This window comes from Brachyhypopomus gauderio, chromosome 15, assembly GCF_052324685.1.
Source record: "Brachyhypopomus gauderio isolate BG-103 chromosome 15, BGAUD_0.2, whole genome shotgun sequence".
NCBI classification, from domain to species: Eukaryota; Metazoa; Chordata; class Actinopteri; order Gymnotiformes; family Hypopomidae; genus Brachyhypopomus; species Brachyhypopomus gauderio.
In genome coordinates this window covers 6,242,913-6,258,257 of record NC_135225.1, presented here as the reverse complement: position 1 = coordinate 6,258,257, position 15,345 = coordinate 6,242,913, and the positions used below count along the sequence as shown (strand labels likewise).

At 49.3% G+C, this 15,345-nt stretch overlaps 1 protein-coding gene across 3 annotated transcripts in view; it reads left to right on the top strand.

Moving 5' to 3' along the window:
• unc5b (unc-5 netrin receptor B) overlaps positions 1–15,023 on the top strand; it is a 41,494-nt gene extending 26,471 nt beyond the window's left edge. The window contains exons 2-17 of one of the 3 annotated variants that reach the window (XM_076974882.1): positions 2,835–3,059; positions 3,308–3,451; positions 3,607–3,710; positions 4,068–4,248; positions 4,672–4,839; positions 5,020–5,184; positions 5,930–5,962; positions 7,918–8,112; positions 8,468–8,806; positions 8,914–9,001; positions 9,602–9,770; positions 9,878–10,117; positions 10,226–10,375; positions 11,080–11,244; positions 11,639–11,817; positions 12,521–15,023. In XM_076974882.1, coding sequence (XP_076830997.1) covers positions 2,835–3,059; positions 3,308–3,451; positions 3,607–3,710; positions 4,068–4,248; positions 4,672–4,839; positions 5,020–5,184; positions 5,930–5,962; positions 7,918–8,112; positions 8,468–8,806; positions 8,914–9,001; positions 9,602–9,770; positions 9,878–10,117; positions 10,226–10,375; positions 11,080–11,244; positions 11,639–11,817; positions 12,521–12,686 — 2,711 coding nt within the window. In that variant the 3' untranslated portion in view covers positions 12,687–15,023. The remainder of the gene's footprint in view (positions 1–2,834; positions 3,060–3,307; positions 3,452–3,606; positions 3,711–4,067; positions 4,249–4,671; positions 4,840–5,019; positions 5,185–5,929; positions 5,963–7,917; positions 8,113–8,467; positions 8,807–8,913; positions 9,002–9,601; positions 9,771–9,877; positions 10,118–10,225; positions 10,376–11,079; positions 11,245–11,638; positions 11,818–12,520) is intronic. The other 2 variants (XM_076974883.1, XM_076974884.1) reach the window with 2 other exon arrangements.
• The last annotated feature ends 322 nt before the right edge of the window (positions 15,024–15,345 follow it).

The window sequence follows — 15,345 nt, the reverse complement described above, 5'->3', positions numbered from 1 at the left end:
TACACACACACACACACACACACACACACACAGACTCCATACAATGTGTATTTACACTTCCTCACACTCTGCTTCACTCAATAACACATTTGTATATGTGTATACTCAATAACTTCTCACTCTCTTCCTCTCTCCTCCCTGTTTCTCTGTCTCTCTGTGCATAAGTGTGTGTGTGTGTGTGTGGGTCCGCATTTGTGTTTGTGGGTGTGTGTGCGCGCATGTGACAAGCTGTGTTTTGGGTGCATGTTGGAGTGGAACGATCAATGCCATATGGAGAGAGGGAGGCAAAAGAAAAACACAATTGCTTATTGACAGAGACGTGTGTGTGTGTGTGTGTGTGTGTGTGTGTGTGTGTGTGTGTGTGTGTGTGTGTGAGGAACCCGGGCTGACAGCTGACAGAGTCTGAGCGGGAGCGAGAGAGCTGGTGGGAGTGGTGGCCAGAGTCAATCACTTGCACAATGCAGGCGTGTGATGTGCAGAAGGGCCACAGTGTTCCACACTCATTTACATGGACTGGGCCTCTTTGTGAGCACCACTTGTACATTGTTGTACTTGGTGATGTGTAGTGAATCTGCAGACGGAGGGGCATGCCATGTCTGACCAGAAAACTATGTGGAGTTTGTAGCTGCACTTTGCGTGCGTGCGTATGTGCGTGCGTGTGTGTGTGCATGCGTGCGTGTGTGTGTGTGTGTGCGTGTGTGTGTGTGTGTGTGCATGTGTGTGTGCGTGCGTGCGTGCGTGTGTGTGTGTGTGTGTGTGTGTGCGTGTGTGTGTGCGTGCGTGCGTGCGTGTGTGTATGTGCGTGCGTGTGTGTGCGTGCGTGCGTGTGTGTGCGTGTGTGTCCTTGACTAGTCTGTATGCAGTTCAGTGGAAGGATAGTGTTGTCACGTATGGTGAGTGAAAGCGTTCTACCTTCTAGGGGCCTTTAAGCGACAGGTCTCCCAGTGTACACAGTGTGTGTGTGTGTGTGTGTGTGTGTGTGTGTGTGTGTGTGTGTGTGTGTGTGTGTGCGTGTGTGAGTGTGCGTGTGTGTATATCTGTGTGTGTGTGTGTGTGTGTGCGCGTGTGTGCGTGTGTGTGTGTGTGTGTGTGTGTGTGTGTGTGTGTGCGTGTGTGTGTGTGTGTGTGTGTGTGTGCGTGTGTGTGTGTGTATATCTGAGTGCGTGTGTGTGGGTTTGTTTTCATGATAATATCTGCAGTTCTTACTGATTCACCCAAACCACAGTGTAATATGTGTAATTCATACATATACATTAAGCTGTTTTGTCTCAAATGCATAAGTGGGTTGAGTCATCTTAAAATAGCCCGCCTTCTCACCACGGCTGCCGACCGCACGAGGTGAGTGTGTGGAGGCAGGCCACGCCTCTCCGCCAGGCCCTGTGGATCCCTGCCGCGGGGCTCTGATGCCAGCTGGGACCTCCCGACGTCAGCCCCGCCCTCCCGACCTCAGCCCCGCCCTCCCGACGTCAGCCCCGCCCTCCCGACGTCAGCCCGGCCTCCCCTGCACCGTGGCCAGCGACGTTTCCGCAGGCATAGGCGCTAACACAGGAGAAGGCGAGCTCCTGCGCTCGGCTAGGGCGTCAGGGTGTCAGGGTGTAGTCCTGCTGCAGTCCCGCACTGTCCTGCGTTGTCCCGCACTGTCCTGCTGCAGTCCCGCACTGTCCCGCACTGTCCTGCACTGTCCTGCGCTGTCCCGCACTGTCCTGCACTGTCCTGCTGCAGTCCCGCACTGTCCCGCGCTGTCCTGCACTGTCCCACGCTGTCCCATGCTCGTTTCTCCGAGCTTCATTTCTGTGATAAACTGTATGCACGTGAGCTGAGGATGAGCAACGTTCCTCTCTTGTGCGTCCGTATGAGGAACGCTCAGCCACTGGGAACTCTTGAGTCTTTCATTAATGCTAATGCTACGCTCCAGCTGTCCTGTTTAGGCCGTGATTAGCACCGAATGCTTTGGTAGAGTACTTCAGTCAACTAGTCAGCATTAGGGCGCTTTAGAGAGGACTCGTAGCATCGTTGTGTCTGGCTGATTGCAGAGTGCTGCTGTCATTTAGCAGTATAAGGAAACAACAGCGGTTTTGAAGGACATTTTGTGTTAAAGCCTTTGTTGGCAGACGTTGTAATTAAATCAACTTTCTTCAGTAAATTACATTGGTGTGAGGAGTCTGCGTGTGTGTGCGCGTATGTGAGGGCGTACGTGCATGTGTGCGGGCTTGTTTACGTGCGTGCAGGTGTGCGGTCACGTGTGTGTAACTGCATATGTGTGTGTGTGCATGTGCATGCATACACATGCGTCCTACGTTTCCTGTGCTGTCAGTGTAAATGTAAGCGACCACCGCTGTCCCCGTGTCCCCTGTCCCTGCGTCCTTGATCCCGGGGTCTTTGGAGCAAGCTGAGGTTGATGTGGCCAGTATGGTCAGGAGATGTTGACCATTGAAGCTAAAAGGTTAAGAGCAGTGCCGTGTTGGAGGTGATGGACCTTGAGCTGTCAGACCCGGCTCGCGGTGAGCGCCACTCCGCTGAGGGACGTGTCGCTGGAGAAATGTCAGGGGATAATGTGTGATCACTGGGCCTTTCAGTGGAAGGTCATCCCGTCCCTCCCCACGCTCTCTGCCTCACTGGCCCCCCGGGGACGCTGGGTGAGCCCGAGAGAGCCAGGACTCTTACACCACTATAGACTCAAAATGTCAAAGACCGCTAAAACGCACACGCACGTGCGCGTGCACACACACACACACTCATCCACCGTCACATTCTCACGTGTTTGTGCTCTTTAATGATCTGGGCCAGGTTCACTGAGTCATTGCTGATGGGTTGTTTTCTCCTTCTGGCTGTAGATGCCAGCGACTACACGGAGGTTCTGCCCGACTCCTTCCCGTCGGCCCCGGCCGAGCCGCTCCCGGAGTTCCAGAGCGAGCCGGAGAACGCGTTCATCGTGAAGAACAGACCGGTCAAGCTGTCCTGCAAGGCGGCTCCTGCCACCCAGATCTACTTCAAATGTAACGGCGAGTGGGTCAACCAGAATGACCACGTGACCCGGGAAAGCCTGGACCAGATCACAGGTATCGGTCCCACTTTTGCTCTCTCTCTCTCTCTCTCTCTCTCTCTCTCTCTCTCTCTCTCTCTCTCTCTCTCTCTCTCTGACATTCTTTATTTCGATCTCCTGTTAACTTTAACTCTCGTATGCACATGCACACACACTCAAAAAATATAAATGAGCCCTAGCTTATACTATAAGGCATTTTCTAAACGTATTTACATAATTTTAACAGTACGCATTATCGCATGGTTCGGCTGGACTGTGTGGCAGGTCTGGTGGTCCGTGAGGTGGACATATCCGTGTCCAGGACTCAGGTGGAGGAGCTTTTTGGCTTGGAGGATTACTGGTGCCAGTGTGTGGCCTGGAGCTCGGCGGGCACCACCAAGAGCCGCCGTGCTTACGTCCGCATCGCGTGTAAGTATTCCGTACGTGTGCCGTCCTGTAAGGTCAGCTTATGCCACGCAACCGAAAAACATCGGAGTCGCCCCATGGTTTGAGACCATTAATTTGCCCGTTGTTTGGCTGCGGTGCTGATGAGAGCATCTCTCGCCATCTGCCGTGCCCCGCAGACCTTAGAAAGAACTTCGAACAGGAGCCGCTCGGCAGGGAGGTGCATCTGGAACAGGAAGTCCTGCTGCAGTGCCGCCCACCAGAGGGCACACCACCCGCCGAGGTACGTCTCCTCACGCCTGCCCCTCCTCTTCCCACGTACCGCTCCGCCCTTTCTTCTCATTTGGATTCTTCTAGAGTCCTCGCTTCCCGCCGTCCTCGTAGGTGTCCTCAGCTCATTATTCCAAAGTAATACCGAAACCTCGTCTCCAATATGTTCAAAGCACCCGAGGCCCGCCGTTAAATTAAAACCACGACGGAATGAAATTCAGTTCTAATTTGAACCGCGAGTTAAACAAATGGTTATGGCAACCTCTGTTCCTCTTAATTTGTCACAGCGCTCCGGCCTGTTGACAGAGAGCGGGCCGTTGTCCCGGCCGCGTTCGGCCCAGTCTGACTCTGCTCTCCCGTCACGCCGCAGGTGGAATGGCTGAAGAACGAGGAGCTCATCGACCCTGCGCTGGACTCCAACTTCCTCATGACCGTTGACCACGACCTCATCATCAAGCAGGCCCGCCTCTCCGACACCGCAAACTACACGTGCGTGGCCCGGAACGTGGTTGCCAAGCGACGCAGCAGCACCGCCACCCTCATTGTCTATGGTAACGGGTCTCCTAAACTTCCCGAATTACCTGACGGGTCCCGTTCTATACTTATCGCACACACACACACACAAAAAGATCCCCACTAATTGGATATATTTGAGTATATGCCGTAGGGTGTATGATTTATTATGTGTAGGCTTAAAATGCTTCTAGTGAGATCCTTATGACAGGATGCCCAGCTGGGATAGACACACATGAGTCATGGGGACGTCTGGCATGGCTGTGTGCTGCTCGGTTCTGTTCACAGCCCAATTACTGAGGCTAACATGGCCCTTTCCCCTCAGAGCACACTGCCAGCCCTGCTGCTGTATTGACAAGGAGCCTGAGTGAATCTAGAATGTTCTGTCAGTGCTGTTTCTTATAATATGTGTGTGGGGTGCACCTGTGTGTGTGTGTGTGTGTGTGTGTGTTTGTCTCTAGTGAGTGGTGGCTGGTCATCGTGGACTGTGTGGTCTGACTGCAATGCACGTTGCGGGCGGGGTTGGCAGCGACGGACACGTAGCTGCACCAATCCAGCACCTCTCAACGGAGGGGCTTTTTGCGAAGGCCCGCCCTTCCAAAGAGTCACCTGCACCACCCTCTGCCCAGGTGAAACTCGTTCACTCGTCGATCACTGACTCCACGCTTGCACAAATGCCGACACGCGGGCACCTACAAACTCCCACGAGACCCTTCCACGCTCAATCACACAAAAACAGACACAACACATCTCTGTAATGGCTACTTAGAGCTTGTCCAACACTGACCGGCGGCCGTGTTGTCTCCCAGTGGACGGAGGGTGGACGGAGTGGGCCAAGTGGTCGGCCTGCAGCACCGAGTGCACACACTGGCGCAGCCGCGAGTGCCAGGCGCCCGCGCCACGTAACGGGGGGCGGCACTGCAGTGGGGGCATGATGGAGAGCAGCAACTGCACCGAGGGACTGTGTGCCCGCAGTGAGTCACATGACCACCCCCCCGTCACACTCGCACCGCTTTACGCCCCGCGCCGGCTCAGAACCGGAGATCATCGAGGGTTCTCGGCCACTCGGAGCTCAGGGACCCGGCCCGTGGGAGCGCACGGGTGTCGGGAGGGCAGGGCCGCTCCGTGGACCCGGCCAGAGCGCCGGTTGGCTTCGGGCCGCGTGTTTTGCAGTGATGAGCGCATCCTGCGGTTCACGCTGAGACACGGGTGGAGCACAGATGGTGAGGGAGGTAAATAGGGAGGTTTGGGGAGAGGGCCAGCCGTATGCACACACAATGTAAAGGTCATGCCCCGTGTGTGGGGGCCAAGCAGATTCAGTGAGCGTGATTACCGATGTGGGAGGAGCCATGTTGGCAAAACTACCTCCCTTCATCCACAGCGATAAACCTTGAATACACAGACGCAGTACATAGCTGGTGTGTGTGTGTGTGTGTGTGTGTGTGTGTGTGTGTGTGTGTTCCTAGGTACCAACATTAATGATACCAGCCACTCATCCACTCACTAACTCATTCATTTGCATCCCGCAGACTCAGTTATCATGTTTATTATTATTTCATCTCACTTGATGCTTTTTTATCAAATGTTACAATTTATTCATTTCATTTCTTTTTTGTTTTCATTAATGTCATTTACAAGCTTCTGACACCATGGCAGGTTCATCCTTTATGTTCATTCTTTCTTTATCTTTTATCCTTTTTTATGTTCTTGTTCTAACAGATAAAAAGGTTTCTCTTGAACATGCAGCCCCTCGTAAGTTCACCTTTTCATGTCATCTTATAGACACTTGAGGCCATTCTTTAACCTTTCTATGCAAAGATTCCACAAAGTATTTCCTTGTGATACACACCAGAGTGTGTGTGTGTGTGTGCGTGTGTGTGTATGCGTGCGTGCGTGAATGTGTGTATGTTCTGTATATTGTGCCTACTCTAGCTCACTAGATACACATTACTCTTTCCTTCCTTGCCCTGTGTGTAATTTCATAATGTTAGTCTGTGTTGCATAATTCCTCTGCAATATTTCAGACCATGATGATAATCTAAGGATCAAAGGTCAAAAAGGTCAAACATATCAATAGCAAAGCCTTTGAATGTGGGAAAACATTTTTATTATTTGCTCAAGGAAACAGCGGGACTGAATAAACCCTGACTGTGTCGAGGAAGATGATTTGCTCTGTTGTTGTTCTCAGCACAGGAACGAGCAATAGTGGTGGACGAAGATTTAGTGTAAAATAAACGCTTAGAACTCATTAAGCATTTTTTAAAAGAGATTATTTGTCTAATGAACTCCAAAAGAGTAATGGTTGCAATACAATTAAGCTTTTTTTTTCCTTTGGGGAATTCTAACAGTGATTACTAAAACATTTGGTGTGGATTGCTTTGTAAAATCAGCACTTTTGAGAAAGCTGAATTGTCCACCAATGATGTTTGGTGCATTAAAAATAAACATGAACTGGCTCGGTTATATAACGCATAAACCAGTAGAACTGCACTATGTAATGTCTGTTAACCATTATTCTGGTAATGGCGTACAACACTTTACAACACTGCTCTTGCATAATGCTGCAGTATGTGATGCACATTAATGTGACATCAAATCCCAACTTCTATATCCCTGATACTTCAGGTGAAGGCACCGTGGGTGTTTTGATGTGTTATGACAACGCAGGGCAGATTTTTAATGATGTCACATGAAAGGTTCACCAGCGTGTTTTAATATAGTGCAAGGAATATCACAATCGCAATATGCGGAGACATAATCGCATTATGGCGTTTGTGTGTGTATCGCACAGCCCCGTATGCCAGCTGGCTGTGTGCAGACGAGCGCTGCTTTGAGACATACGGCAGCTAATGAATCTGCATCGCTCTGCCTCTCCTGGATCAGCCTCGGTGCTTACAGTCACCGTGATGCTAATACGCAGAAACTAACGTGACACGGGGCACGTGACACAGGGCACGTGTGACACGGGGCACGTGACACGGGGCAGTAATCGTTTGCCACCATTACATTAGAAATAAGAAGTTCTGTCAGGTTCTCTTCTCTTTTGCCGTGTGAACCCTTCTGCCCTTTGCTGCCATCCTCCCTTCTTTCTCTCCTCCCTTTCTGTCCTCTCTTCTCTCCTTCTCCTCCAGCTACCGTCGTCTTTTTGACTCGATTGCCATCTCTCCTTCATTCTCCAGCTCTATGAGGCTTCCTTTCTTCTTCCTCCCTCGTTTTCTCTTCCCTCTTTCCCCCCTTTTCTTTTTGTGGCGGGGGTGAAGAGGGATTATGTTTGTTATAGTTGGATCATGGACTCCCCCTGCTGTTTGACAAACAGGGACATAGACACCCGGGCAGGCCAGGGCCGTCTCATCTTCTCCATCTGTCCATTAGATATTCCCTCAAAATGTTGATGTGTAGCCCCTGCTATTAAGGTACATGTTATACAAGTGTGTGGGTAAAAGCACTCGAGGCCTGAGTGCTACAGAGCTTTTAGCGTTAACCGTGTGTGCGTGTGTGTGTGTGTGTGTGTGTCTGTGCGCGTGTGTCTGTGCGTGTGTGTTTGTGTGTGTGTGTGTGTGTCTGTGTGCGTGTGTGTGTCTGTGCGTGTGTGTGGGTTTGTGCGTGTGTGTGTGCATGTGTGTGTGTGTGTGTGTGTGTGTGTGTGTGTGTGTGTTTGTGCGTGTGTGTGTGCGTGTGCGTGTGTGTGTGTGTGTGTGTGTCCTCAGCGCTGGACTCTGGTGCGGGCGTGGCGCTGTACGCAGGGCTCGTGGGCGCTCTGTTGTTGTGTGTAATCCTCGTGCTCAGTGTGGGAATCCTGGCTTACCGTCGCAGCTGCCGCCGTCTCCATGGTGACATCACCGACTCTTCGTCCGCCCTCACCGCGGCCTTCCACCCCGGCAACTACAAGCCGCCGAGACAAGGTGCGGCCCTCCTGCCTGCCGCCTCTCCTCTCTTACCCCTTTGCAGACTCTTCCATCGCCTTCTGGCTCTGTGAAAACTCAATATAAACTCCCTCATTCCTCTCAGTTCCATCTGAGCTTTTTTAATCCTCCTCTGCTGCTCACGACTCTCTTCCTCTCCTTTCAAAAGTAGTTCATCTCCTTAAACTGCTCCATATATATATATATTTTCGAATCTTTCTCGTTTTAATACCTGCCGTAACTTATTAACAATAATAAAAACATCCAACTCCTGCTCCGTCTTCAGCCGAGCTCTCTTGCCCCACTGTTGCCTTCCTGGTCCGTTAAGATAACCCCCCTCTGCCGCACTCCTCAGCGCCCCCCGACCTGACCGCCAGCGCCGGAACCTTCCGCGGGCCGGTCTTCTCCTCCCTGCAGCAGAGCACGCTGGACTCGCACCACAAGATCCCCATGACCACCTCCCCCCTGCTGGACGCCATCCCCGGCCTGAAGATAAAAGTCTACGACTCCTCCACCATGTCCTCCGTGGAGCTGCCCGCCGGGCTGAGTTCTGCCGACTCCGAGATCATGAGCCTGAAGATGTCGGCCGGCGGCCCGCGAGATCCCTGCGCGCGCACGCTGCCCGGCGAGCCGGCCTACAGCACCAGCGCCATGCTGGGTAGCCTCGGCGGACGCCTGACTATCCCAAACACGGGTAATACACTAGCGCCGTGGGAGCGAGCGTTATCCACCAGGACACCCCGATTCACAATCAGTTAGCCGAGGTGAAGAGGTTTCATTGTGTCCCTGTCTGCCTGTCAGGTGTGAGCCTGTTGGTGCCTCCAGGAACCATTCCTCAGGGGAAGTTCTACGAGATGTACCTCATCATCAGCAAATGGGAGAAGACTACGTGAGTTGGCCACATAAAGTCCTTTTTTTATACTGTTGCTGCCGTGGTGGAGAGGTTTTTCCCCAAGGTCCTCCCTCTCTCTGTCAGCATCGACACAGCTCAGGGTTTCATTTATCTGTCATTTGCACCCTTACACATTGCCACTTCAGACAGCCTAGTGCGGTAACACCGCAGAGAAGCTGGTCTGAACTGCATAATCACTGTCGGATAAGTGACAGCACTTCAGACTCAGAGGGGAAAGAGACAAATATGAAAACAGTTAAGTTGATGGGTGTGGGCAAATGTTTCTGCTGACCCACGCTTCATTCTCCATAGAAGGTTTTGTTTTTTGGAGCCTTTCTGCTGTCTGTATTTGGCATAGGGCTGAGTGCGTCAGCAACATCTCTTTGTGCATTTTATTTTAAATTATAATTCATTTTCAATGGTCCTAATCTTCTTATGAAGTTTGTTATACAGTTTATATGAAAAGGAAAAGTAGACCTGACTATTTGTGTCCATGACCTGATTGTATAGATATGGAGCAAAGTGACAGTATGTAGTTGAACGTTTTTGATTTTGCGTCATGTGAATGGGTCTCGTTGCTCCTGTTGCCCGTGGCAGGCTGCCGTCGGAGGGTGTCCAGACGGTGCTGAGTCCGGTGGTGAGCTGCGGGCCCTCGGGCATGCTCCTGGGCCGGCCCGTCGTTCTCACGCTGCCCCACAGCGCCCAGCTGGAGCCCCCAGACTGGAGCCTCACCCTGAAAACACAGACCAACCAAGGAGCCTGGGAGGTGAGCTACTGACCACCGCGCGGGATTCGACGACAAACGTCTCTCAGCACTAGGCCTGGCCCTGCGGAGTGATAACACTGGCCTGTGTTTCCGCCCCCTGCCTCTAGGAGGTGCTGACGGTGGGGGAGGAGAGTCTGTCGTCTCCATGTTACCTGCAGGTGGAGGAGCAGAGCTGTCATGTTGTGATGGAGCAACTGGGCACGTACGCCCTGGTGGGCCAGTCAGTTCCGCCTCAGCCCGCCTGTAAGAGGCTTCAGCTGGCCCTGTTCGCCCCGCGAGCCCCTTGCCTCTCGCTGGACTACAGCCTGACAGTCTACTGCATCCAGGACACCCCGCATGCCCTAAAGGTTAGTCTAGCAGGGCCAGTTTTCTTCAGAGACTTACTAGTCAAACGGAATTCCCCAACTTTTCTTACCTCGAGTTTCTCTGAATGTTCTCGCCTCCTCCGCCCTCAGGAAGTGTTAGAATTGGAGCGAAGTCTCGGTGGGGTGTTGTTGGAGGAGCCCAAACCCCTCCTGTTCAAGGACAGTTACCACAACCTGCGACTGTCCATCCACGACATCCCACATTCTCACTGGAGGAGCAAACTTCTCGCCAAGTATCAGGTGAGCGAGGCTGTATGTGACAGGGCTTTGGGCTGGTAGTGTTGAAATCGTCCTAGTCACGCTAGATTAAGTCTGTGCAACAGCTTCTCTGTCCACCTCTCCCTCTTATAATAAAATATCGTAGTTCATTGAGTTTTTTTTTATTGTTTGTTTTTGAGTTTCTAACTGACAGGTTACGGCCTCACACTGCCGTAATGTAGCTCATGAGATTGGCACTACACGTCCTTACCCGCATTGTGTGTGTGTGTGTGTGTGTGTGTGTGTGTGTGTGTGTGTGTGTGTGTGTGTGTATGTGTGTGTGTGTGTGTGTGTGTGTGTGTGTGTGTGTGTGTGTGTGTGTGTGTGTGTATGTGTGTGTGTGTGTGTGTGTGTGTGTGTGTGTGTGTGTGTGTGTGTGTGTGTGTGTATGTGTGTGTGTGTGTGTGTGTGTGTGTGTGTGTATGTGTGTGTGTGTGTGTGTGTGTGTGTGTGTGTGTGTGTGTGTGTGTATGTGTGTGTGTGTGTGTGTGTGTGTGTGTGTGTGTGTGTGTGTGTGTGTATGTGTGTGTGTGTGTGTGTGTGTGTGTGTGTGTGTGTGGTGTGTGTATGTGTGTGTGTGTGTGTGTGTGTATATGTGTGTGTGTGTGTGTGTGTGTGTGTATGTGTGTGTGTGTGTGTGTGTGTGTGTGTGTGTGTGTATGTGTGTGTGTGTGTGTGTGTGGCAGGAGATCCCATTCTATCACGTCTGGAGTGGGAGTCAGCGGCCATTGCACTGCTCCTTCAGTCTGGAGAGAGGCAGCGTGGCCGTGTCCCAGCTCAGCTGCAAGATCTGCGTCAGACAGGTGGAGGGGGAGGGCCAGATATTCCAGCTGCTCACTGACATCCAGGAGGTACACACACCGAGGGGGGGTCTGAACTGCTGCACTTACAGCCATTGCTGCCTGAATTGGACCGTCTCCAGACACTTGTCTTTCGGCTATGATAACTCTATAAACGACGATGTATTTCAACAATGATAATTTATTTTTTAATTTGGCTCTGTGCTCTAGCATATTGGATTTGGAGAAACTAATCAGTGACTATAAAGTGAAGAATGCCAGCTATAATCAGAGAATATTTGCTAATATTATGCTGGGTGGATGTAGGATTCGTCGACTGTGTTGTATTGTTTTATTAAAATGATCGCTCAATATGCCTAACCCAATAAGCTATTTAAAACACACACATTTAGAACACAGAGGGAGGATCTGACATTCTGTGTGTGTGTGTTTGCGTGTGTGTCAGACATTGCCCCCCCACTCACCACAGCCTGCAGGGGGCACATGCCTGCCCTCATCTCAGGTGGGCTCGTACGCCTTCCGCCTGCCAACCTCCATACGCCAAAAGATCTGTGCCAGTCTGGATGCCCCCAGTGCCCGCGGCTGCGACTGGAGACTGCTTGCTCACAGCCTGGGCTTTGACAGGTGTGTGAATTTGCATGTGTGTGTGTGTGTGTGTATGTGTGTGTGTATGCATGTGTTTGTGTGTGTGTGTTTGCACCATGTACATGTACAGGAAGCAGACAAAATAAAGAAAACATCTGCTTGAAGATGCATATTTTAAATTGACCTAAATCCTACTGAAATCAATAATGAGTGACTTTAATAATAATACCCAAGCGATGTTTCTGCAGTAAGCACCACAGGACCAGCAGTTTCCTGAGCATCCTTCAAAACAACTCGAATAGGGATCGTAAAAGAAGAGTTCAGGGTCCGGACTATAGTTATGGCAGACCAACAACAGTTGTAAAGACTAGTGTTTTATTTTATCAGGTGTCCAGCTACCTAGTCTGAAGAGGGACATATTTCAGAGGAGGGAAGAACAGTGGTTGAAGGTTTAATTGCAAAATTTAGAACCCATAAAATTTGTACACAGGTGTAAGGTGGTTTGAGTAATTGTTTCTTTCATATCCGTGGTTGGAGATTTCCTTCAGAAGCCCTAGCCAAACACAGTGCTTGCCCTGAGTTGTTCTGTATCATAGAGGCTCTTCTTGTTTGCCCACTAGAGATGGATCCAAAAAGATACAAAAGTGTTGCTTGGAGTTTCAGCTTTTGTGAACCCTCCTTCAAGTTTAAAATGGTGATTTAATGTTGTGCTTTCTCTCCCTGTTTTCCCTTGTCTGGTAAGGTACCTGAACTACTTTGCAACTAAACCCAGCCCCACAGGTGTGCTGCTTGACCTGTGGGAAGCCTGTCACCAGGGTGATGCAGACCTGGTCTCCTTGGCGACCGCTCTTGAAGAGATGGGCAAGAGTGAGGTCTTAGTTGTCATGACGACAGATGGAGATTGCTGATTGGCTATTCAAAAAAAAAGTGTGAGAAGGAGAGGAATGTGTCACCATGAATAAAGACACTATTAATGCCAATAGACGGGCATAAGGAAACGATATCTAGTGCACAAACTGTTCCCACACACCATAACGACTTGCCAATATTACCTCAACCCCTGCGTGTCTGTATGGAACCCCACGAGGATGCCGAGCTGCTCTGCCCGGGCAACACGAGGTTGCCTGCCGCTGGCTGGATGATCTCCCAGTCGTATATGCACTACTGTGCTCAGTGGTAGCAAATGGATCACACCATCGGAGAACGGGAAAAATGTGATGTCACTTGAAGAATACTTTTTTTACTCTAATGCAAGTAGCAAGGTACGCCTGCATAAACCATGTTACAACTCATGTTCACCGGAAGCTTTTTTCCCCCCATTTTTCTTCCTACACACACACACACACACACACACACACGTATAAAAGTGCATGATAAAGAATCACTGCAAATGGAGATTGAGGATTTGTGTTCCGCTTATCACTGGATGCTTAAAATCCAGTTCTGTGCTGACTCTAATCAGTGAGTTTAGTGACTCAAGCTCTCTTAGATACATGCACAAACACAAAGATGTGCTTACATATGGACACAGTTAAAACACATTGGTGGCAGGTAGAGAAGATCATCTTAAAACGTGATTGAAAGAGTTATTTTCATTTTTGCCACCTTCTTTTAACACATATCAAAAGGTCCAGTCATAGAAACATTACTGGATTATCACAGAGCATTGGGGAGCTTTATATAAATTACATGACTACACTTTAATGAATGAATTTAATTTCTTCCACTTTTCTCTGGCCATACTTCTATGAACTACAGTATATTGGTTGCTCTTAATGAATTCCTTCTCTTCAATGCATATTTTTTTACTGCAAGAGAGCTTTCTGAAAGATGTTTCCTATAGGGAACAAACTTTTTTAAGTTATTGTCCATATTAGTGGATCATCGGTTGTTTCTCTCCTCTTGTTGTATCTGCTGTTATGTTCATGAGTAAACATCTCTGCAATTATGCTTGCCAGCAGTGGCATTACATTTCTCCTGACAGGCTGACCAACAGGGAAGGTTTTAATGGGAGTTCATATTTTGTGGTCAGCTTCCCTGAATGCTAACTAACACATGAGTTTAACTGTAATGGTAGCTACTGCAACAGATGACAAACGTGACTGCCAGATTGAAGTGGAATGGTATATTATCCTCTGTTGGCAAGTACACAGAACCATTGTATCTTAATAGGTGGTATAAACTAAGGACAGTCAATTGTGGGCCTTCTGTTAAGTTATAAAGAGTAGCATTCCACGGTGGTACAGTTGCTCTTTCTGCTGTATGGTATAACACTCCCTGTGTCAGCTCTGAATGTGGTTTGGAAATGTAACAGCCATTACCGTCATGGGCCTTTTAGCATTACGCGTTCATGCCGTCATTAAAACATGGTTTTGTTGTTGTTAATGCTGCAACATATTGTCCTTGTTTGCAAAAGTGTTCAGATATCCTCTGGAAAAGAAAAAAATCATAAGCAGTATCTGTCCATCTCTCAGAAAGTGTGACTAGCTCTTGCGCGTGTGTCTTTGGTGCTATTGAATGTATGCCGGTGAATGGGCCTCATGATTTTGTCGTAGCTATTTCATTTTATGTCTTTGCAAGTTCTATGCAAGTACAAAACAGACCTCTTTAAGTTTTCGGTTTGATATGTATGTATGTGATTGAGAATGTTCTTGTTGTGTTCCTGACATATATGCTGTAATAGGCCTTAAAGGGCAAAAAAGGCTCTCTAAGGTCCGCACAGCAGCCACAGACGGTCTTTAATGGCTCCGAGGAGTGGCCTTAGGACAGGGCTCGGTCTTGATCTCTGCCACTACTGAGACATGTGGAGACATGTCAGGATCAGGGCGAAATAGTCCACAATCAGCATAACTCCTCAAGAGGATTAAGATAGGACTTCCATGCCAGTGGAGGGATTGGCAGAAGTGGCGATGAAGACTGTAATGAAAGCTCGTGAGCACACGTGGCCTTTTCGGCCTGGGTGTGCCTTTGAGCTTAGCCCCGCCCCAACCCAAACATGGCCGCTCATCAGGGAAGAGGCACTGAGTGGATTTCTTCAAGTCTCTTCAGGTTTGGAATCTACTTCTTTCAGGATGGTGGCTGCTATTCTCTGGAGAACTTGTGGCTGAGTTGATCCCATTTTGTGCAGATGTGGTTCTTCTAGAGAGTGGGTAAACCAGAACTCTTGACAACTCTTTTTTTCATTTAACACTGTAAAGCTCTATTGTACATAAATGTTTAGCCTTCTTACTGTAACTAAATATAATTTTTATGCAATAAATTATATTTCCTAGTTTAACAAGAAATGAGTGTTTTTGTCCTTTCCTTTGTCCTTTTGTTGTTCCAGCCATGTTAGTGATGTTTGAAGGATGTCAGTTTGCAGCGTGGGAAAATGTTTCATTTGCATTTCATTAAAATTCTCAATAATGTCAGAGATTATTTATAAATAAAATTAGTTTTGAATGCAGCTCTAGGAAAGAACTAACAAACCCGAATGCAGCATCTCAAAGGTTCGCCTATATATTTCTCTATAAGCTATGCTGACCTGAGCTTCACACACATAAAGTTCTTATTTAAAACTATGTAACT